The sequence below is a fragment of the Crocodylus porosus genome, unplaced genomic scaffold, assembly GCF_001723895.1.
Source record: "Crocodylus porosus isolate Cpor-Errol unplaced genomic scaffold, CroPor_comp1, whole genome shotgun sequence".
Classification (NCBI taxonomy): domain Eukaryota; kingdom Metazoa; phylum Chordata; order Crocodylia; family Crocodylidae; genus Crocodylus; species Crocodylus porosus.
Genome location: NW_017728953.1, coordinates 1,315,616 through 1,336,047, shown reverse-complemented (window position 1 = coordinate 1,336,047; position 20,432 = coordinate 1,315,616). Strand labels below are relative to the sequence as shown.

The following is a 20,432-nucleotide window of genomic DNA, read 5'->3' as shown; positions in this document are numbered from 1 at the left end:
TGTGGTGGGCACGAGCTGATGCCCCGTGGGCACAGGCTGGCAGAGATGCTGGAGCGTGGGGTTGCAGCAGGGGCTCCCTGGGGACCCAGGAGGGGAAGCAGCTTGGGGCCCACCCTCCCACCTGCCAGGGCACAATCCTGCCTGTGAGCTGAGGGCCGGGCCTTATATCACCTCCCAAGGCATCTATCTACACGGGTGTTGGGAGAGCGTGTTAGTGCCTCCATGCTCCTGCCCTCGGGTGCTGGGATTTTCCACGTGGGGCAGGCGTGCCTCCCACTCCCCCCGGCTCCCCCTGAACCACAACCACTTCCCCGAAAGCCGCTTACCAGCTAAGCTGCATTAAAGGAGGGTTGGCAGGGCTCCGGGCTGATTGCCACCGAGCCCAGGCTGCTCCAGCATTAATTATGCAGAAGAGGTAAATGAGGTTGTGAGCAAACAAGCTCTGGTTACAGGGGAGAGCAGAAAAATAAGGTGCTGGTCGGCTCTGCTCGGGGCCCACCTGGGTCAGGCCCTACGGGGGAGGGCGGCTGAAAGGCTGGCAGGGCTGGTCTTGGCATCTGGTGGGCTCCCAGGGAGAAGGGGCCCTGCACCGGCTCGGGGCATCCCTGGCCTCCAAGAGCTCGTCCCCTCTGTAGCAGCAGGGGAACGGTTGCCCCAGCCCCCAGTGCCCCCTAGACTGAGCCCGGCTCTTCTGAGGGCCTGGTTTAGCCCATGCTCAGTTCTAGTAGCCTGGCCTGCAGGGCTCCAAGCACATGGACACCAGATCATACATGCGCGCGTGAGCACACACACAACCACATGCACGTAGCACAGACACAAATATATGCACTGGGACACACACATGCACACAGCGTGTGCGCGCACACTGGCATACACGTGCAGAGCACACACATAAATGCACACACTGGAATAGACACACGTAGCACATGTGTGTGTGTACACACAGTGGCATACACATACAGCATGCACATATACACATGCACTAGAACGCGAGCACACACAGCATGTGTATACACACTGGAATACACATGCAGAGCTCACATAAATCCACACGCTGGAATACACACATAGTGTTTTTGTGTGTGTGTGTACGTGTGTGTGTACACACTGAAATACTCATACAACATACATGCACACGCTGAGATGCACACATACACACACACACAGAGCATGCATGCACACTGGAATAACACATACAGTGTGTGCTTGTTTGTGTACACACACATTGAAATACCCATACAGCACACACATACACACATACCCTGGAATGCACATACACACACACATGCACAGTGTACACACACACTGGAATACACACACACAGCACACCCACAAATGCCCACACTGGAATACACACATGTAGTATGCACGCACACATGCACACACATGCACTGGAATACACATGTGGCACCTATACGCATGGGCTGAATACACACGTGTAGCAAGGGTTGAGGCCTGCAGGCGAGCTGGCAAGCAGGATGGCCAGCCTCACCAAGAGGATTCCCCCTGCCCAGCACGGCTTTATCCAGGCCGGGGAAGGAGGCTTGAACCCCCAAACTGTTCTCTGCAGTGCTGTTATACTGCTCGCCCCATGCTACCCAGTCTGGGGGAGGGGTGGGGGGAGACGGCTCTGCAGAGAGGGCCCCGCTACCAGTGCTGGACACAGAGTCAGACCTGTAACACATGGGCAGACAGACACTGCCTGTCCCCATGAGTTCTGGGCTGTGATGCTGGCACTGTCAGAATCACAGAAACATAGAAAACAGGGGTGGGAAGGGACCTCGGGAGGTCACATCTAGTCCAACCCCTGCTCCAAGCAGGACCAGCTCCAGCTACATCATCCCAGCCAAGGCCATGTGCACTGAGAATCCCAGTCTAGGTAGATCTGGTATGGGTTTTATCCTTTGGTGCCTCAGGAGTGCCACATGCCTGAGCTCAGGGAGTGGACTGGGAGTTTGGGGAGTGCGTGTGTATATTTGATGTGTCTTTTCAAGTACGTGTGCCACTACAACTGTACACTTGTGTCTTGGGGCATGTGTGCCTCGAGGGGTTTGCATGTGAGTTCTCCGGCTGCCAGGACAGCACGTGCCTGGCCGGAGAGTTCACCGGGAAGCCGGCAGCTGTGTAGATGTAAAGGATCAGAGCAGCGACGGCTCTGGACCAGCCTTAGTGCGTGAAGGAGGTTGGCATTCAATCTACAAATCCATCTGCAGAGTGGAAGTCCTCGCCTCTGAGTCCAGCCTTTCCTTTGAGGATGGGAGTTTGTCCTCATGCTTGCTAATCGTAGAAAATGAGGGTGGGAAGGGAGCTCAGGAGGTCCCATCTAGTCCAACCCCCTGCTCCAAGCAGGACCAACCCCAACTGCATCATCCCAGCCAGGGCTTCATCTTAAAAAGCTCCATGGATAGAGATGCCACCACATCTCTGGGTAACCTGTTCCCGTGCTTTACAACCCTCCCCATGAGAAAGTTTTTCCTAATATTTAACCTCAGTATCCTTGTTGGTGGGTTCCTGTGCAACGCGAGCCCCTGCAACAGTGTTAACCTCCACTGGTTGTCTCCTTTCCCTGCAGAGCTGCGAGATGACCAAGACGTACGCCAAGGCCAAGGAGATGGCCGAGCTCGTCAGCTCCCAGGCCTGGGTGGACGGAGCCCTGAGCTCCCAGGAGGAGATGAAGGATGAGTCCAGCAGGCAGGGCCCCTACGGGCTGATGGCCAGCTTGGCCAGGGAGAACGACAGCATGGAAGAGGGGGAGGAAGAGGAGGAGGAGAACGGAGACAAACCCAAGCGGCGAGGTCCGAAGAAGAAGAAGATGACCAAGGCACGGCTGGAGCGGTTCCGAGCCCGGCGGGTCAAGGCCAATGCCCGGGAGCGGACCCGAATGCACGGCCTCAACGACGCGCTGGACAACCTGCGGCGGGTCATGCCCTGCTACTCCAAGACCCAGAAGCTGTCCAAGATCGAGACGCTGCGGCTGGCCAGGAACTACATCTGGGCTCTGTCCGAGGTGCTGGAGAGCGGGCAGACGCCCGAAGGGAAGGGCTTCGTGGAGATGCTCTGCAAAGGCCTGTCCCAGCCCACCAGCAACCTAGTGGCCGGCTGCCTGCAGCTGGGGCCGCAGGCCCTGTTCCTGGAGAAGCCCGAGGAGAAGCCCCCGGCGTGCGAGTCGGCGGTGCCCGGCCATGCCTTCAGCTACCAGTCCCCTGGGTTGCCCAGCCCACCCTACGGGACCATGGAAACCCACCTGCTCCACTTAAAACCTCCAGCCTTCAAAAGCATGGTGGACCCATCCTTTGGGGGTCACGCCCCAGACTGCACCACCCCGCCCTATGAGGGCCCCCTCACGCCACCCCTCAGTATCACTGGGAACTTCTCCTTGAAGCAGGATGGGTCCCCAGACCTGGACAAGCCCTACGCCTTCATGGCCCACTACCCGTCCGTGAGCCTGGCCGGAGCCCACGGCCACATGCCGCACTTCCAGAGCGCGGTGCCCCGCTATGAGATCCCCCTGGACATGAGCTACGAGGCGTATCCCCCCCACGTGGCGGGGCCCCAGCTCAGCTCCCTGTTTAGCGAGTAACAGGGTCCAGGCCTTCAGCGTCATGAGGAACCCAGCCATGCAGCGTAGATGCAGCTTCATCAGGAACCCACCGGGGAAGGTCCAGAGAGCTGGCCTGTTCCCTATGGTGCTGCTGCCGCTATGAGGGACCTTCCAGCTTTTCTCCACCGGTCTGTTGTTGTGCTCCTTGGCCCAGAGCAGCCCCCACAGCTCCGCCATCCTTTCCTCCTCCTCTCTCGTGGGTGGGCAATGGTATGTGGTCACTTCTGGTCCTGATGGAGCATCCAAAGCAGATGTCTCCAGACCCCCTGGCTCTGGCAGGACACCCAGCTTGGGGTCTTCTGCCAATGGCTCTTGTGTCCAGGCTCTAGCACTCCCCCCTCCTGCCCCCAGGCATGATTCCTCCATCAGTCCAAGCCATATGCAGGCTACTCCCATTGCAAGGTCCAGCCATGGCTCCATGGATGGGGAAGGGGGTGGTAGTGCAAGAAGGGCCATCCATGCTGTTGGCTTCTCCAGACCAGTTGCCATCCTCCCTGGCAGCTTTCCCTCCTGAGGCTAGGGAAGCCAACAGCCATGGCCATCTGAATCAGGCAGGAACCCACCCAGCCGGTGGGGGCAAAGCTTTGTGGAGTCTCCTGCCAATTGCCGCCAGCCTCTGCCCTTGATTCAGCTGGACACGATCCCCTCCGCACGGCCCTGGAGGCACCCCGTGCAGAAGCACTCAGCTCAGCCGTGCAGAGAAACCCCCAATACTGACCCTCAGGACTCCTGAACTCATGCAAGCACAAAGTCCCAGCACTTTCGAGACAGCATTAAACCCTCCAACCGCCCGCTGCCAGCTGTTTCACAGCCTATTGACCAGGCCCGGCATTTGCAAACATGAGCACGGGGGCCTTCGGATGCCATCTCACTTATTTATTTCACTGCCTCTCCTTTATTTCCTTTGCGTTTCCCCCGAAATGTGGGATGTGTTCCCCCCATCGGTGTTGAGTCAGGTTTTCACTTTGTGGGCGATGTGTGTGTTGTTCTGGATTATTTATTAGACATTATTTATTTAATTTATTCTCTCCCTAGCTGTTTCCTGCGGGCAAAGCTGAGGACAGGGCCACTCTTGGTTCGCTGCCCGTGCCCATCTCACCTGTCCCCAACTAGTTGTATACGAGCAATAACCATGACAAGTCCTTTCAGGAAGATGCAGGCAGCTCTTTCTGGAGCCGGCTCCAGGGAGGCCCGGGTGGGGAAGCCTCACTATTTTTTTAGGGGAATTTTGTAGCGTTGGGGAGCTCGTCATGCTCCAGAGGTCCCTGGTTGTGCAGCCGGGACTGGTGCAGGGAGCAAGTCTTCTGTCCTTGTGTAAAGAAGCAACGCCGCCTGTCGGGCCCCAATAAAGTTGTGGTCTTGGTTCTGATGGTGTCACGGGGGCCACGGGTTGTCCTCAGCTCCTCCTTTTGCTGGCACTCTCCGGTCCCTGGATCCCCCTCCTGGCTGCACCCCAGAGGCTCTGCTCTGGCCGTGATGGGCTGGGGTAGGAGGAAGAAACGTGGCTCCCATCAGCAGGATTGAGGGTGGCACCTCCAAGGCTGGGATGGCAGGGGTCACCTGCCCATACTGCCCCCATCCACGCTGTGCAGCTCCGGGGCCAGTGGCTGGGGCCTTGAGACTCGACTCCTGGGTCCCTGTCCCAGAAAGGGTCTGCAAGGAAGGGTGATATCCTTTGACTGAAGTGGATGCCAGGGCTGTGACTCCTCCTGGGCCATTCACAAGGCCCCCGCACACTGGCTGGCATGATGAGGATGTCGTGCCAGCCTGAAAAGCCCCAAGCTGCTGAATGCACATGACAGGCCCTATGCAGCCTGTCTTAACAACACCCAAGCTCAGCGCTCATCCAGGACCCAGGGGTCCTGGTCTCATTACCCTCATTTCTCAGCTAGGGAAACTGAGGCAGGAGGGAGGGGAGGGTCACACAGGAGCTGGGGATAAGGGTCCTGATTCCCAGGCTCCCAAACCCAGCCCAGGACCCAGCACAGCTCTGAGGCCCATGCTCCAGGGACTGGCTGGGGGGGGCCCTCATCTCACACTGATACGGGACACCCCCATGCAGCTGCCCAAATCCAGGTGTGACAGATCTAGGAGAGGGACCCAGGAGTCCTGGCTCCCAGGGCCATACCCTGTTTAGACCCCGATCAGCTGCTCTACCCTCTGCACCCCTGGTCTGACCCAGGGGTGCCAGGGATGGGGTTCCCAGCTCCCGGGGCTTCACGGGGCTATCCCAGCATGGCAACAGGACACAGCTTCGTGAGCACACGTGTCCTGTGCAGCTCGGCGGCTCGCTGCTCACCTCCTGCTGCCCCAGCGCCGAGCCCAAGGGGAGCCGCGGACGATGCCTAATCCCTGCAAGCTGCTCCGCTCCCCACACACTGAGGGCGGCAGGTGGGGGGCCGGAGCCCTCCAGAGGAGCCGGCAGCTGCTGCCTGGCTGCTGAGAGAGGGGAGAGGGCTGCAGGGGCACAGAGCTGAGCTGGGTCAGGGAGGAAACTCATGAGAGGCAGAGCCAAAATCATGCCCCCTTCCCCCAGCTGGCATGGACAGGGCTCACCCTACCTCACCAAGGGTGTGGGGCAGTGTCGAGCCATCTCCCTGCCAGCCCTGCTTTCTCTGGGGGGGCTGGGAGCAGCTAGTGCCTCTCAAACAGAGGGTAAAAGCTGCTTTAGATGCCCCCCCAATGCTGGCTTTGCCCAGCCAGTGGGTGCTGAATGCCCCCTGCATCCTCATCTGGGGAAACTGAGGCATGGAGGAAGGGGAGGGGGCTGTGGGGCTTGGCTGGGGGGGTCCCCAGTCAGCAGAGTCCCTTCACTGGATTGTGTTGCCATGAGTTGGGTGACTGTGCCCCCCTCAATGCCTGGCATGATGCCTTGCTTCTATACTCCCTGCTCCGGCTGCCCGACTCCAGCCTGGGGCTGTGTTGCTGGGCAGGGGCAGGCATGGGGCATCAGGAGCGGTCCTTGCTCAAGTCCTGGCCATGAGCCAGTGCTGCAAAGGCAGCCGTGGCCCCGGGAAGCCGGCGGAGCGTGGCGCAGCTGGACCCCAGGCCCGTGCCAGCTGAGGAGAAACAGCTTTTGACATGGCGCCCAGTTCCCAGCCTCCAGGACGGGCCCCAGCCCATCCTGGCACCCAGTTGCTCCTGCCTGGAGCCCGCCTGCAGCTGTGCAGCTTCCCATGGGATGCCTGCATGCACGAGAGCACACGTGTGCACATCTGGAGCCAGTGAGCACACACGTGTGTGTGTCAGGGGGAGCAGCCAGAGCATGCACGTGTGTGTCTGAGGATGTGTGTGGAGGGAGGGTACCCTCTAGGCAATGCTTTTAGTCAAGCGACTGCATTCATTTACCATCAGTGAGTAATTAACACTGGAGCCTGGCCCATGATCCCCTATGTGATGGGCTGGTCTCGAAGGCTCGGTGCCCCTTGGTGTGCCAGTGGACACGTTCCCTTTAGGGGGACACTGATTTAAGCGGGGACTGAGGTTCAGGACTCCTGGGTTCCCTCTAGGTCTCTATGGGGCCTGGCTGGCCCTGCCCGCAGCTCCTGGTTCATTGCCCCAGCTGTATAATTGCTAAACCCCCTCAAAGCCCGGATTAAATGCTGTAATTCTGGTCTTGTTGTAATCTGATCATGCCGGTAATGTGCCCAGCCCGGGAAGCCACGCGGATTTACCCACTAAGCCGCACTATCAGACCCGTGATTTGGGGCTTAGTCGTCTCTGTCCCCCCCCACAGGGAACAGCAGCTTTGGGCAATGGGCTTCTCTGCTGCCCCTGGAGCAGGCGGCAGCTATGGAGGCTGCTGGAGAGAGCGCCATGAGGGGTGATGGAGCATATGTGCCCAGGCATTAAAATGACTCGGCCCTGGCATCAATGCAGCCCACTGCCCTGATGCATGCCCTGCCTTGGGGTTAGACGTGTGGCCTGCCCAGCCCGTGGGTTCCTAGAGGGGCCAGGGAACGGAGCCCCATTGCAGGGGGCGGGGGGCACGAAGGACAGCTGACCCCAAAAACACGCCCCCTGATTTTGCTTAAGAGATGCACCCAAACAGGCGTCCCAAAACAACGGCCGCTGGCTGGATCCGCAGGTGCTACCCAAGAGTGGCGCTAATACCTGCGCCGGGACTCTCAACATCCAGGCGGCTTGTAATCTGCGGGTCTCAGTGGCAGAGCTTATTAAAGCGATCTGTGGAGAGGCTGGAGAGCCCGGGCAGCAGGCAGGAGCCACAGCAGACAGAGCCCATGCCTTGCAGAGGCTTTTCTGGACAGACTTCCAGCCAGAGGCTGCGGATGGAGAGACTCCTCGTGCCGGCACCGTGCATGGCTGGGGGCACTGGGACAGACTGGAAAGCCGCTGAGACTGTGATAGCGCGGCACGACGCAGGGTGTGGCCGGCTCTTTGGAGCTGAAAACCAACCTGAGAAGGCCTCATCCACCCCTGTGCTCCTGTGACCAGCCAGACAGGGCATACTCTGCAGGGCTGGTGGCCTGGGCAGGACAGACACTGCCCAGACAGACAGGCCCTAAACCCGGTGCAGCAAAGCCTGGCTGGACAGACAGGCCCTGGCCTGAAAGGCGGGTAACCGCAGGCCGAGCAAGAAGTCCTGGCAGGGCACAGAGGCCAAATGGGTCCCGGGCACCCTGAATGCCAGCTCACGCTCTGGAGTGGCCAGCAGAGTTGGTGGCTGTGCAAATCCCCCCTGGCTGGCCGGCCCTAAGCCCCCGCCTGGCTCCGGCTCAGCCCCTCAATCTGTTTGCAAAGCTGGGCAGTGCGGCTCCGGGGATTAGGGGCAGCATCTGCTCAGCCCAGAGCAGGCCGTGCACCCCCTCCCTTGCCCCCTACCCCTCTGCGCAGCTCGTGCAGCCTGCCAGGGGTCCCATCCAGGCCTAGGTCCCGGTGCATACAGGAGGCTGAGCGTCCAACATCTGCCTGCCAAGGGGCAGTGCCAGAGCCCAGGGAAGCAGCTGGCCCTGGCCTGCCATGCTTCATGGAGGGGTGGGCTCTCCTGGCCGGCTAGGGGCGCGGGGACAGGGTTTCAGATGTATTGGTTGTAGCCGTGTTGGTCTGAGGACTTAAGCAGACAAGGGTTTTTGGGTAAATCCGATACGTTTTATTAGACCAACTAAAATAGTTGGAAAAATTAGGGTGACATTCATGCCCACAGCAGGCCCCTCCAGGAAGGACATGACGTTCAGCGGAGTGGGTGCTGCGGGGGTGCCACCCACCTGCCGGGCATGGCTGGGTCGGCACACCGGGCCATTGCAACACTAGTCTGGGCGCTGCAGCCTGATCCCTGGCCAGGCAGCAGGTACCGATGGGGCCGCGCTGCATGGGCGCGATGACAGCTCCGCTTAATCTCGGCGCGTCGGGGCCGGGGCTGTTTAATCAGCGTTTGAACAGGACTAATCCCAGCTTTGTGGCTTGCTGGAAGGCAGTGGGACCATCCAGGCCTGAAAATGGGGTCCAGAGCTGGGCACGTGCCCCCTGCCCTTTGCACCGGGCTTCTCCCTCCAGCCCCCTGGGGATTCAGGGCATGTCCGGTCCCCCATGTCATGGGATCTGGTCCCATGAGCACAGCCATATGGCCAAGGCTGCGATTCATGACTGACAGGCTCCTCAATTAAAGTTGCTCCAGTCCAGATGCTTCCTGACCCTCCATCAGGACGCTGGGATGGGTTAACGAGATCGGCTTTAAATGGCTCGGGGGCTCGGATGGTCCCAATGGAGCATCCACTGAGTCCAGAGCAGGGACCGCTGCCCACCCAGGCAGGGCTCGGAGGAGCTCATGTCTGAGCAAGCAGCAGCGGGGCAGCTGTGAAGGCCAAGGCCTGGACTCATCCGTGTTTGCTCCTGTTGCAGAAAAGAAATAAAACCCCCGACGCATCCCGGGCTGGAGTCACAAGACCGTCGCTTGCAAGTCAAGGGCAGGGATTCTCCCGCTCTCTGAAACGGCAGCAGGGAACGGAGGTTTCAAGGGGGTCCGGCGCCAGGACGGGGGGCATCTCCATCCTTGGAGGTTTCTCCGGGCAGCCCCGTGCCCTGACAGCATGGGCCTGCGGCCCAGAGCTGGACTGGATGTGAGCTCCCAAGGGCCGTGCCAGCCCGGCTGCTCCGCACTCCCAACCGTCGCCAGAGCCTCAGCTGCGAGCAACCCGCCCACGAGCGGCTCCGAGAGAGGGACCGCGTCTCCCCGCAGATTCCCCGACTGGCGGCGCTCAGGTGGGGGACGCGGCTTCGGGAGCCCCCCCGAGAGCGCCCGCTCCCCCTGTCAGACGCGGAGCTGAGGCCCTGGCGGTCCCTTGGCTGGCAACAGATGGCCCGGAGTCAGCTTGCTGACACCTGCCCCTCCCCTGCCCTTTCTTTGGGCTGGGTTGTATTGACACCCCCGCTTTGCAACGCTGAACCAGAGGCAGGGGAGGGGAGGGCTGTGCCCAGCGCCCGTGGGCCGCGGGCCGGCCTTGTGCCAGCGGTGCCAAGGCAGAGAGCACTGGGTGCATCCCACGCTTCTGCGCATGGGCCCTTGCATTTGAACGGGGCCTGGGGGCAGCAGGGGAGCCTGGGGCAGGTCACAGCTCCACTGCGTGCCTCAGTTTCCCTCTTTCCCATTCCCGCTCTGCGGATGCATCCTCCCGTGTGCGGCCCCAAAGCCTGGTCATGGACACTGCCTGTCTTAGCAAGGGGCTCTGGGAGAATGCAGGCAGTGTCTGCTCGGCTGTGCCTGCAGCTCTCGATGGCCCACAGAGGCACCCAGATGCTGCGGTAATGGGCAGCTGTGGGCACCCCATGGGGGGTGTCCTTCCCTGAGGCTCCTGCAGCTCAGCACTGGCGCTCTGCCTTGCCCAGCCCGCGATGCAGAGGGTCAGAGGGGGCTGTGACATGGTCCAGGCCACGGGGCAGGTTCTGTTCCCTTCCTCAAGCAGCTCCCAGAGCCTCAGGGCTGTGGCTCTGCCACTCCCCCGAGCAGCCCTAGAGACCTGGGTGTGGGGCAGCAGCTCCCTACCTCCCCTGCAGAGTCGCGGGGCTCATGGGGGAGGCTCCGGAGAGCACATCGCCAGGGCACACAGCTGGGCAGGGATGAAGGCTGGAGCCCAGCGTGGCGCCTGTCTCCCCTGGCACAGACCCAGGGGATGGGCAGCTCCATCGGTTCATGCCCTGGAAGGGCCCTTAGGCAGGCAGAGGCTTGTAGCACCCAGAGCCCGGAGCTGGGGGAAGCCCCCATCGCTCCTAGTGCCCTCCACCACCCCTGTCTCTGACATCAAGTCGGGGCATCTGGGCCAGGGGCTGAAGCTGGAGGGCCTGCAATCCCCTGGGCTGTGGGCACTAGCCCTGCTGCCCGGTTCGTGGGCAGAGAGTGCCCTCGTGTGCCCACTGAGCTGGCTGCATGTGGGGGAGGACCCATCAGGGCCCTGCCACAACCAGAAATGCAGCCAGCCCCCAGCATCCCTGACCGTGAAGATGCCAAGCATCAAACAGTTCCCGTCCGGACCTCTGTTTCTGTTGATGTTTTAAGACGCTGGCCGCCAAAACTGGTGGCAGCCCTTAGAGACTGCGGTTTTAAGCCGCGAAGACGTCGAGCATCAAATAGTCCCAGGATCCCTGACCCCCCTGCCAGGAGGGAGCAGGCCCCAGGGTACAGATGGCCCTGGGACGACACAGCGGTGCCAGGCAGTGCTCTATGGACCAGCCATGAATTCAGAAGTGGGGATCTGACCATCCTCATGAGCGTGTGCCCATCACCACATCCCCGAGACATGAGCCGAGTCCTGCAGAGGGTGTCCTCTCATTTTAATGCCTTGCACAGACCTGTGGCACCTTGCTGCCCCTGCGAGGACTCGGGCCAGCCTCTGTCCTCCTCTCTGTGGCAAGGGATTCACGGGGTGACCTGTACCCTGCGCAGCAGAAGGTTGCCCCCCCCAGATCAGGATCCTGCCCTCCTGAGTACAGCGCTGGTGATAGGAACAGCCTTTCCCCCCTCTCCCCCAGCCAGCAGGAGCAAGGTCGTCCCAGCGCCGCTCTCTCCGAGTCTGCTGCAGCATCTAAAGCCTCCTGGGATAGCTGGATGAATGGGGGAGGGAAAGGGAGACCTTCACGGGGATGTCACATAGGCCGTGGCGATGTACTTCCGGCCATTGCCATAGGTGGACTTGGTCCAGGTGTAGGTCTGGATGCCCAGCTTTTGGCCTCCGAGACTCAGGTGGCACCTGGAAGAGGAGAGCAATGAAAGGGGCTGGTGCCAGAGCACTGGGGGGTGCTTGGCACCTGGGTTTAGGATGCAGCCCTCTCTGGCAGCTCCAGCCTTGCCCCATGGGAGAGCAGAGGTGCTGCCATGCCCTTCGGCCCTGGGACAGGAGCAAGTGCCGGTGGCTGCAAGCCTGGGGGCCAGCGGGGAGGTACTTACACCTTGCCTGGCCGGGCAATGAAGCACAGTGTGTAGAGGCCAAACTCGAACTCGGGGCTGCAGCCGATGAAGGCAGAGCCCACCTCCTTGTAAAACCCATCCCAGCTGAACTGCAGACCCAGCACGTCAGGGTACGAGGTCCACTGCGGGGACAGGGCAGAGACGTCAGAGCCATAGAGGTCTCCCACTCAGCTCACAGCCCCCCACCCTGGGGCTCAATGCCCTCCTGCCAAGGGGCTCCAGCTGTGCCTCTTCGCACCATGTGGGCCCCAGAGATCAGCAGCATGGTGGCTTCACCCCAGCCCGCAGCCGTACGTACCGGCCCATCATAGTTGTGACTGTAGTAGTTGACCTGGCCCTGCTTCTCCAGTAGGTAGAAGCGAATCCAGTTGTGGAAGCCGGAGACTTTCCCTTTCTTCACTTCGCCTGGAGTACAAGCAAGACGGAGCCTGAGTAACCCCAGACACAGAGCCTCGCTGGGGTGCGGGCAGGGCGCAGCGTGAGCTGCCAGCCTGAGAGCATGGGGCACGGTGGGGTCGAAGCCCTGCGCTCAAACAGCCCCAGATGGCTCTGCACCCCCTGGCTCTTGGCCACCTCTGCCCTAGCCCCGGTGCTTCCTGCCCGCCCAGGCCAGCCCGTGAAGCAGCTCGCAGGCTCCCGCGAGTCTCTCTGTCCTCTTCAAATCTGTGCCCCAGGGCCGCCATGCTCGGGGCTGTACCTGAGAAGATGTGCTCGAAACCGCTGGAGTCGCCTTCACCCTTGCCCCTGGAGTACAAGCCAAACCACATCTCCTTCAGATCAGCAACAAACTCCTCCTCGGAGCCATAGCGACCTGCCGAGAGAGCCCAGGGTGAGAGCAGAGATGGGGGAGGCGCCCGGGGCACATGTCCCAGGGTCTCCAGACCATGGTCTTGGCCTACTGGGCACAAAGAAAGCCATCCCGGTATTGCACTGACCCACACTGCAGAGAGGCCCCTCGTTAGACCTCGTCCCCCTACTCCCAGCTCTATGCTGCCTTTAGGGAGGTGGGAGGACCTTCTGCCCATGTCCATGGGCATCAGATGGGGCCACAGAGGGCTGATGCAGGGTACCTGCAGTAGCCACTACTGGCACGTGCCATGCTGCCAGGCCAGGTACATGGATGGCAGGCCGGCCAGCGCCATGGGGACGTGCCCAGCCCATGCCACGCTCACCTTTCTGGTGGAGGAAGCCATAGAGTTCCTTCATGAGGGCTGTGTTCATGGCCTCCCGGAGAAACGTGTCCTGCTCCGCTTGCTGCTGCGCAGTCATCTTCTCGCCTGTGCCCGTCTGGCGGTGGTAGTTGTCCAGCAGCTTGATGAAGCTGGCATAGGTGGGCTTGGAGAAGAGGCGCTCGTTGACGTGGGTGTAGAGTCTGGAGGGGAAGCGATGGAGTTGTGGAGAGGCTCAATGAATGAATCACCGCTTAAGCTTGCAACGCTTGCATCTACCCCAGTGGCCTCAGGTCCCAGCCCTGCACCAGGGAGACCCTGCTCCACCCCATCGTAGACGACAACTCGTTCACTGAGGGCATAGAGAAGATGCCTCCATGGAGTTACACACTGTTGTTACACACTGTAGCATGGCCCTTTGCGTGGGACTCATGGCTGGTCTGGGGACTCACGGCTCAGAAGAACGGTCCACTTGGTCGTCGGTCTGGCCGGCGGAGGCGAAGTGCTGCAGGTTGATGGTGACATCCGCCTCCTGGGCCCGGTTGTGGTCAGCCTTGTACAGCTTCTCTGAGATGCTCAGGAGATCCTCGTCGGTGATGGCATCTCGGGCATGGGAGAAGCCCTCTGCAGTGCAAGCAGACCAGTGGTCAAGAGCTGGGGCCAGGGCTGCAGGTGGGGGCGGGGGGCCTGATTCATGCCAGGGGGTGCAGCTGCAGAGGAGACCCCCCAGGGTCCTGTCCTTCCCCAGGGCCTGCCAGGTCCCCTGCCTCCAGAGCACCGTCTGCCTGGCCTAGGCACAGAGGGACTCCATACCCTAGGGGCCCATGCCAGCAGGGATAGCCCTACCATCCCCTAGGAGATGGCTGGGGTGGACCTGAGCCCATCCCAGCTGCTTTCTGTCATGCTCACGGCACAGAGGTTCTGCCCGTGAGATCAGGGTTGGAGGGGATCTGCTTTTGGGCAGTCAGGGCCCATCTGAGAGAGGCCTCATGCACACACATCATGGCCCAGCAAGCAGCACGTAACATGTACAAGCGCCTAGACAGGAGCTAAATGAGGGGAAACTGCAGGGAACCAGCTCCAAGGGGCGGGGGGAGGTGGGTGTGTGCAAGGTGGGGGGTGTGGGTGTACACTTTAGCCCATGGACCTTCCCCGTCAGGACCCGTTGGAAGGGTTAGAGACTGGGAGGCAGGGGCAGGGGCACCGTGCCCTGTCACACACCTCAATTAGCTCCGGATGTTCGCTACTCACCAGAGCTGTGAGCATGTACAGCCTCATTGTCCTCCTGTTTTCCATCTAATGAGGAGAGAAAGGAGACCAGACACCCCCTCAGACACAATATATTGAGTACAGGGCCCGGTGCAGGGCTCTCACAGTGGGCAGCTCCTTGGAAGGCAGCATCCCACGCATGTGCATATAAGCACGCATGCATACATGTGTCCTTAAAGGCAGAGGGTCCTGGCTGGAGGGTCAGAACCATGCTGTATTTGGGGTCAGGAAGGAATCCCCCCCCCCATCAGATTGGTATGGATGGGGGGGTGTTGCCTTTCCCTGTAGTAAGGGCCATGGCCTCTCTATGGGATCTGTATATTAATAACCTTTTACAGCAACAGGACACTGGCAGTTGCTTCCCCCGTGACAGATTCGGGTGTGATGTCTGGTGTTGCATCAGGGTTGATGGGAGTTTCACAGTTTCATAGTTTCATGGTGCTTAGGGTTGGAAGGGACCTAAACTGATCCTCAGGTCCGACCCCCTGCCCCAGGCAGGGATGAGTGCCGGGATCATATCTACCCAGCCTCCTCTTGAAGACCCCCAAGGTAGGAGAGAGCATCACCTCCCATGGGAGCCCATTCCAGAGCCTGGCAGCCCTAGCTGTATGAAGAGGTTAGATGATGGATATGTCTGGGACAGTTTGGACAGGGCTGACGTTGCCTCAGGCAGGGGCAGGACTAGATGTGAGCTCTGGAGGTCCCTTCCCACCTTTCTTTATACTTTTATGCACACGTTCACACAGGAGAACATGCTCAGCACACAGCCAGCCCATGCTCCGTGTCCTGCCGGGGGGCAGCAAAACCAGACTCAGGAACCATCCCATGCAGGATGATGGGGGGCAGTGGGCAGGGCTGGGGTGCCTGGGCTCCGGGCTCTCACTCACCCTGGCTGCAGTAGGTGTAATAATCCTCACAGCAGTTCTGGTACTTCTCACACTTGGTGTTGCAGTGACAGGGGTCCCTCTTGTTGAACCGCTCATGGCAGCGTCTCTTGCAAGAGTCTGGAGCCGTGTACAGGCCTGGGGGGCAGGCAAAGCAGAGCTGGAGTTCAGTCAGCCACAGCAGCAGCCCTGTGCACCCCCGAATCTCCTGCCAGGTTCAACCCCTGATTCACCGGGATCTTCCCTGCCCTGTTCCATGGGTACCCAACATGAATGGCGCATGCCCCCGGCAGCTGGAGCTGCACTGGCGATGGTGGGAGCTCCTACAGCACTGCCAGCACTGTCGGCAGTTGTGGGGGGGGGGCTGGGCTGTGGCAAGCGCCGCCCAGGGGTCGGTGACCACCTGCAGGCGCCACTGGCAGTGTCAATGGCAGCAAGCGAGGATTGCTGACTGCCTGCAGATGCTGCTAGCAGTGGTGATGGCGGGGTGGTGGGCAGTGCAGGGGGTGGACTGCCAAACTCAGGGGGTACACTTGCACCCATATGCACCCCTTATGCATCACCCCTGGCACCCAAGGCAGGGGTAGGGAGGTCCTCTGTGAGCCAGTGGGTGTGTCTACATGTGCATTTACACTGGCTTAAATTTACTGTGCAGTAAGTTACTGTGCAGCAAGTGGGACTAGGCCGGCGTCTACACATGCAGGCACTAAAACACAGGAATGCTGTGCGTGGCCTGACTTGGGACATTCTATGAGTCTACGCATGTGTTACGGTGCAGTAACTAAGTGGGCACAGATTTGATACCTGCATGATGCAAGCATCACATCTACACTCAAGTCAGCCTAAGTTGCTATATTTACTGTGCGGTATGGGTGTGCACATGCAGACGCACACCCGTACTGTTCAGTAATTTCAGTTACTCCACAGTAAATGCACACATGTAGATGCGCCCGGTGTGTAGCAGCCTGGATAGGGGTGTTTTGTTACACCCAACAGTACCATGCTCCCCTGGGAGATGGCAGGGCCTGGGCAGGGTCCTCACAACCTGGGGATGGCTTGCTGCCAGCAGCGCAGATGCCCAGGGTGGGCCATTGGGTTAGAGATGCCCTGAGCAGCAGGCTGGACCCCTCTGGACCCAGCTCTGCCCAGGGCATAGCCCCCAAAGTGGCTGCAATCCAGCCTGGGCAGTGCAGGGGAACACCCCAGTCTGTCACTGGGGTTGGGTGTCTCTCTGGCACCTGCCAGGCTGCACCCAGAAGTGTTGCTGGCCTCTGTGCCAGGGGAGCTGTCGGGATGGTCCCAGGCCCCTCAAGGGGGCCTTTGAGGGCCTATTCCCTGGGTTCACCAAGTCCTCCAGGCTGGCCCTGGGCATGCCAATCCCCCTGCCCATCGGAGGGAGGTCAGGAGACCCCGGCTGGGGCAGGTTGCAGGGCAGAACCAGCACAGCTGCCATAGACACAAAGCTGTGGTGACCCCACACCCGACGGCTCCGAGCAGGACTCACCGGTGCTCTCATGCTCTGCGTCCTCTTCGGCCTCTGCGGCTGCACAGAAGGAAAGAAAGAGCCATGAGTGTGTGACCACCGCCACCTGCCTCTGACTTCATGCCCAGCTGCTCACGGCTGCCTCAGGGCTAGCAAAAGATGCTCAAATATTAAACCCAAAGACTTAAACAGAACAGCTCTTATGTCTGGCCAGCCACATGTGGCCAAGCCACATAGAAGCAGCTCCTCCTGGGTGCGTGTCAGCAAGGAATCAGCCTCCGGGCTGGAATTGGTTGTCTTAGTGGCTCCCAGGAGGCTCAATCCATCCGGATCCTGGCTCATTTGGTGCTCCCCAGAGAGGTGACCTGGTGGGGCACAGCCCTGGCCAGGACATATTACAGCCCATCAAGATCTGATGATTGGGGCTCATCTCCTAGCCAGCACTGGCAGAGAAGAACGGTGCACCCATAGGACCCCAGAGCAATGTTCCTGGCTCTGACCCAATGCCCTGTGTTGATGCCAGGGCTACACCAAGGTTAGACCCCTGGCTGGGCAGCATTGGCTGAACCTGCTGCTCTCCCCTCCTGTATGGCTTCTCTGTGGTTTTGCTCTCTTAATTCAGGGAGACCCAGGAGGTTTTGCAAGGTCCCAGACCCCCAAACCTCTTCATCCAAATGTTGGTAGCTCCGGTGCCTTGCAAACAGGAATAATGTGTGCACTACCCTGTATGGCACCAAGGGGCAAATCCCTGTGTGGTACAGAAAAGTCAACAGCTGATGGTATCAGGAAGGGAACGGTGTCCCTCCCAGAGCATAGCCATACGCAAATCCTTTCCTCACCACAGGCTTTGCAAGCAGCAGATACCAGGAATTGCCCAGGGCATGATGCTGAGTAACTGAGCCCTGGCTCCATGACAGCTTGGCTAACGCCTCTTCCCAGAGCCGCCTTCCCATGGCTGGGAGAAGACATGCACGTTTGTCATTGACCCCACTTTTGTTGGGGGGGGGTTGAAACTGCAGCTTTTGCCAAGTTCCCGGCATGCTCGGAAATCCAGGTTTTGTCTAGAACCAAAATTGTGCAGCGGTGAAGACCCTCTTCTTGACCCCAGCGTCAGCACTGGGAGACTGGCCAGGCTGGACGAAGCAGCAAAACCTCAGCATGTCCCTTCGCAAGGTCTCTTGCCCCGTTCCACCATATCAGGGTGACAATCCACTGTTTGCTAGAGGCATTTTGCATGGGGGGCTGGGTGGGTCCTCTCTGTGTACCACCATTGTGGGGAGCCAAACCCCCACCATTCAGCAGGGAAAGCAACGCATGGCAAATGATTTGGACTGAGAGTCCAGATCTGCCAGATCAACACACAGCCCCTTGCTGCTGGGACCACAGACTGGCACCCAGAGCAGATAGACGGTGACATGGCTGCACATAGGTCATTCACAAGGGCTGCAAGGGCCTTAGGCCCTAGGAATTTGGACAAACAGGACAGTAAGACAGGGGCCCAGGGCTGGACCTCTGCCAGGGGTCATTTTTGCAGGGACAGAAGGGGCAGAAAGCTTTGGTCATTCATTCAGCCAGGGGATAGAAGCAATATTGCACAGAGCAAACCATCCCTACCTGGCGAATACCCAGACCACACCAGCAAGCTAACACCCACGGCAGATACAGCCAGCATGTGGATTTCACGAACTGACGTGTGCGGCCTTAAGACAATCCCACTTCAACCACCATATTTGCCCACTCACAACACCCATGCCCCCATCCAAGACAGCTCCTTGAAATGCCAGCGCATATTATCTGTGAAAGCAATTTCTGGCTGGTTCTGGGCAAAAGTGTGTAAAATATGCATGGGCTCCAAGACGCGGTTAGAGCCCCGTCGGAGAGGCAGTGTGTGTAGCTAGTAATGAGGGGCGCTTGTACACGTTACGAGGAGGATTATTTAGGACCGAGCTGTGCCCGCATGGTCTGTGTTGAGCCAGGTTGTTACGTCTTTCGTGAGCAATAGATGCAGCCACTTACTGTTGCTTTGTCATAGCATGTCATCTGATGAGCAAGCACGCAGTCACAGGGTGAACAGCAGCACTCAGCGAGGCACGGCAGCTGCATGCTGCTGTCTACTAGCCCTCGCTCCCTTTGCAAACAAGCCAGAGGAAAATGGGTTTGCAACAGTGCCCGTTGGATGTGAAGCAGCAAAGGGGGCAGATCAGAGCTGCTGGGATCATGGCTGGGGCTGGTCCTGCTTTGAGCAGAGGGTTGGACTAGATGTGACCCCCTGAGGTCCCTTCAACCCTCATTTTCTGAGTCTATGTTCTGAAGATGGGAGGAAAAAGGCCAAATCGGCCAGACACCCCATGTCAAGGGTGGTCAGCAGGGAGGTGACAACCCACACAGCACCGTTGGCCCCCGAGACATGCCCCACACATGGGAGAGAGGGATGCAGCCTCTGAAGCAGAACTACCTAGTCCTTAAATGCTGAAAGCTGCAAGGGAGAGAGGAATGGGGGGGGGGAACCCAGCTCAGATCCACTCACTCCCCCTTCCAGCCTCCGCTCTCTGCTGCCGGGTGACCCAGGAGACTGGGCACACCGGACCTAGGGTCTGATCCAGTCCCTGGCAGGACTCATATTCCCATGAAGTCCCCTCCAGCCCTCACTGCCTCCCTCCCCCTTCAGCTGTGCTCTCCACCCGGAGCCAAGCACTTCTACTCACCGCCGGAGACCCAGCAGCAGGTGACGGCCACTACAGCGAGAAGGATCCAGGTCCTCATGATCCCAGAGACACTGAAGTTCCCAAGGCTCTGGAAACTGCCGTGCCCTCGGCTTGTCCCAGTATATGTGGGTGCCTGCCCCACCCCAGGGGCGAGGCTGTGGGGAGGAGCGGTGTGGCACCTGCGGCCCTTGTAGCAACAACCCGGCTGGTCCCAGTAATTATGTCCCGCCTGGAAGACGAGGAAGGCCAGTAATTCCTGTCACCACACCCAGCCCTCTGCACCCGCCTCATTGCACTCTGTCCTGGAGGGGAGGAAGTTCTCCTGGGAGGTGCCAGGATCTGCGGGGCATCACTGCCTTGGTGAGAGGTTGGCATGCGCTGCCAGCAGGGCCCGTCTGGGCTCGGGACCTGCTGTGACAGGACTCTCTGGATGTCACTGAGCTTCTCCAGGTCTCAGCTCCAGCTGAAACAGCAAAGGAAGGGGCTTTGCTTCCCCCCACCCTCTGCCGGTTGGACCCTGAGCTCTTCAGGCTACCCCTAGGCTCTCACTCAAGGCCTCTCCAGCAAACTAAGTAGGACTAATGCATGACACGGACCTCAGTCCACACCATAGCAGCTGAGAGTGCTCAAAGAACCGGCCGAGGCAACTGCCCAGCAAGTTGTGCCTGACCGGTCCACCCGGGCCATGCCCGTTCCAGAGCTGGGCAGCAAGATGCCAGTTGTGTCCACTGGGTGTGCGTGCTTGTGTGTTTATGCGTGTGCATGTTTGTGTATGCATGTGCTTGTGCATTGTGTGTGTGCATGTGCGTTTGTGTGTGCTTGTTTGTGTGTACACGTGTGCTTGTGCATGTGCGCGTGGGTTTGCATGCGTATTTATATGTGCTCGTGTGTGTGTGTGTGTG

General features: G+C 59.7%; 2 protein-coding genes across 3 annotated transcripts in view; one reads left to right on the top strand and one right to left on the bottom strand.

The window, feature by feature from the left end:
* Positions 1-2,581: 2,581 nt before the first annotated feature.
* On the top strand, positions 2,582-4,629 carry NEUROD4 (neuronal differentiation 4). Its single transcript, XM_019556437.1, has one exon. The coding sequence runs from the start codon at positions 2,582-2,584 to the stop codon at positions 3,578-3,580; it is 999 nt and encodes a 332-aa protein (XP_019411982.1). The 3' UTR covers positions 3,581-4,629.
* Positions 4,630-11,357: 6,728 nt separating this feature from the next.
* The window catches only part of ENDOU (endonuclease, poly(U) specific), a 10,995-nt gene continuing 1,920 nt past the window's right edge, over positions 11,358-20,432 (bottom strand). Inside the window, exons 1-10 of one of the 2 annotated variants that reach the window (XM_019556493.1) lie at positions 19,531-20,237; positions 16,847-16,885; positions 15,346-15,480; positions 14,441-14,485; positions 13,642-13,813; positions 13,193-13,392; positions 12,718-12,831; positions 12,319-12,425; positions 12,000-12,142; positions 11,358-11,802 (exon numbers count right to left, since the gene is read on the bottom strand). In XM_019556493.1, the coding sequence (XP_019412038.1) occupies positions 11,688-11,802; positions 12,000-12,142; positions 12,319-12,425; positions 12,718-12,831; positions 13,193-13,392; positions 13,642-13,813; positions 14,441-14,485; positions 15,346-15,480; positions 16,847-16,885; positions 19,531-19,588 (1,128 nt within the window). In that variant the 5' untranslated portion in view covers positions 19,589-20,237 and the 3' untranslated portion in view covers positions 11,358-11,687. Of the gene's footprint in view, positions 11,803-11,999; positions 12,143-12,318; positions 12,426-12,717; positions 12,832-13,192; positions 13,393-13,641; positions 13,814-14,440; positions 14,486-15,345; positions 15,481-16,846; positions 16,886-19,530; positions 20,238-20,432 lie in introns of those variants that run through there. The other variant, XM_019556494.1, reaches the window with a different exon arrangement.

What these genes read in the sequence shown, in the direction of transcription:
- NEUROD4 (XM_019556437.1), top strand. Translation starts at nt 2,582, where the DNA reads ATGACCAAGACGTACGCCAAGGCCAAGGAGATGGCCGAGCTCGTCAGC.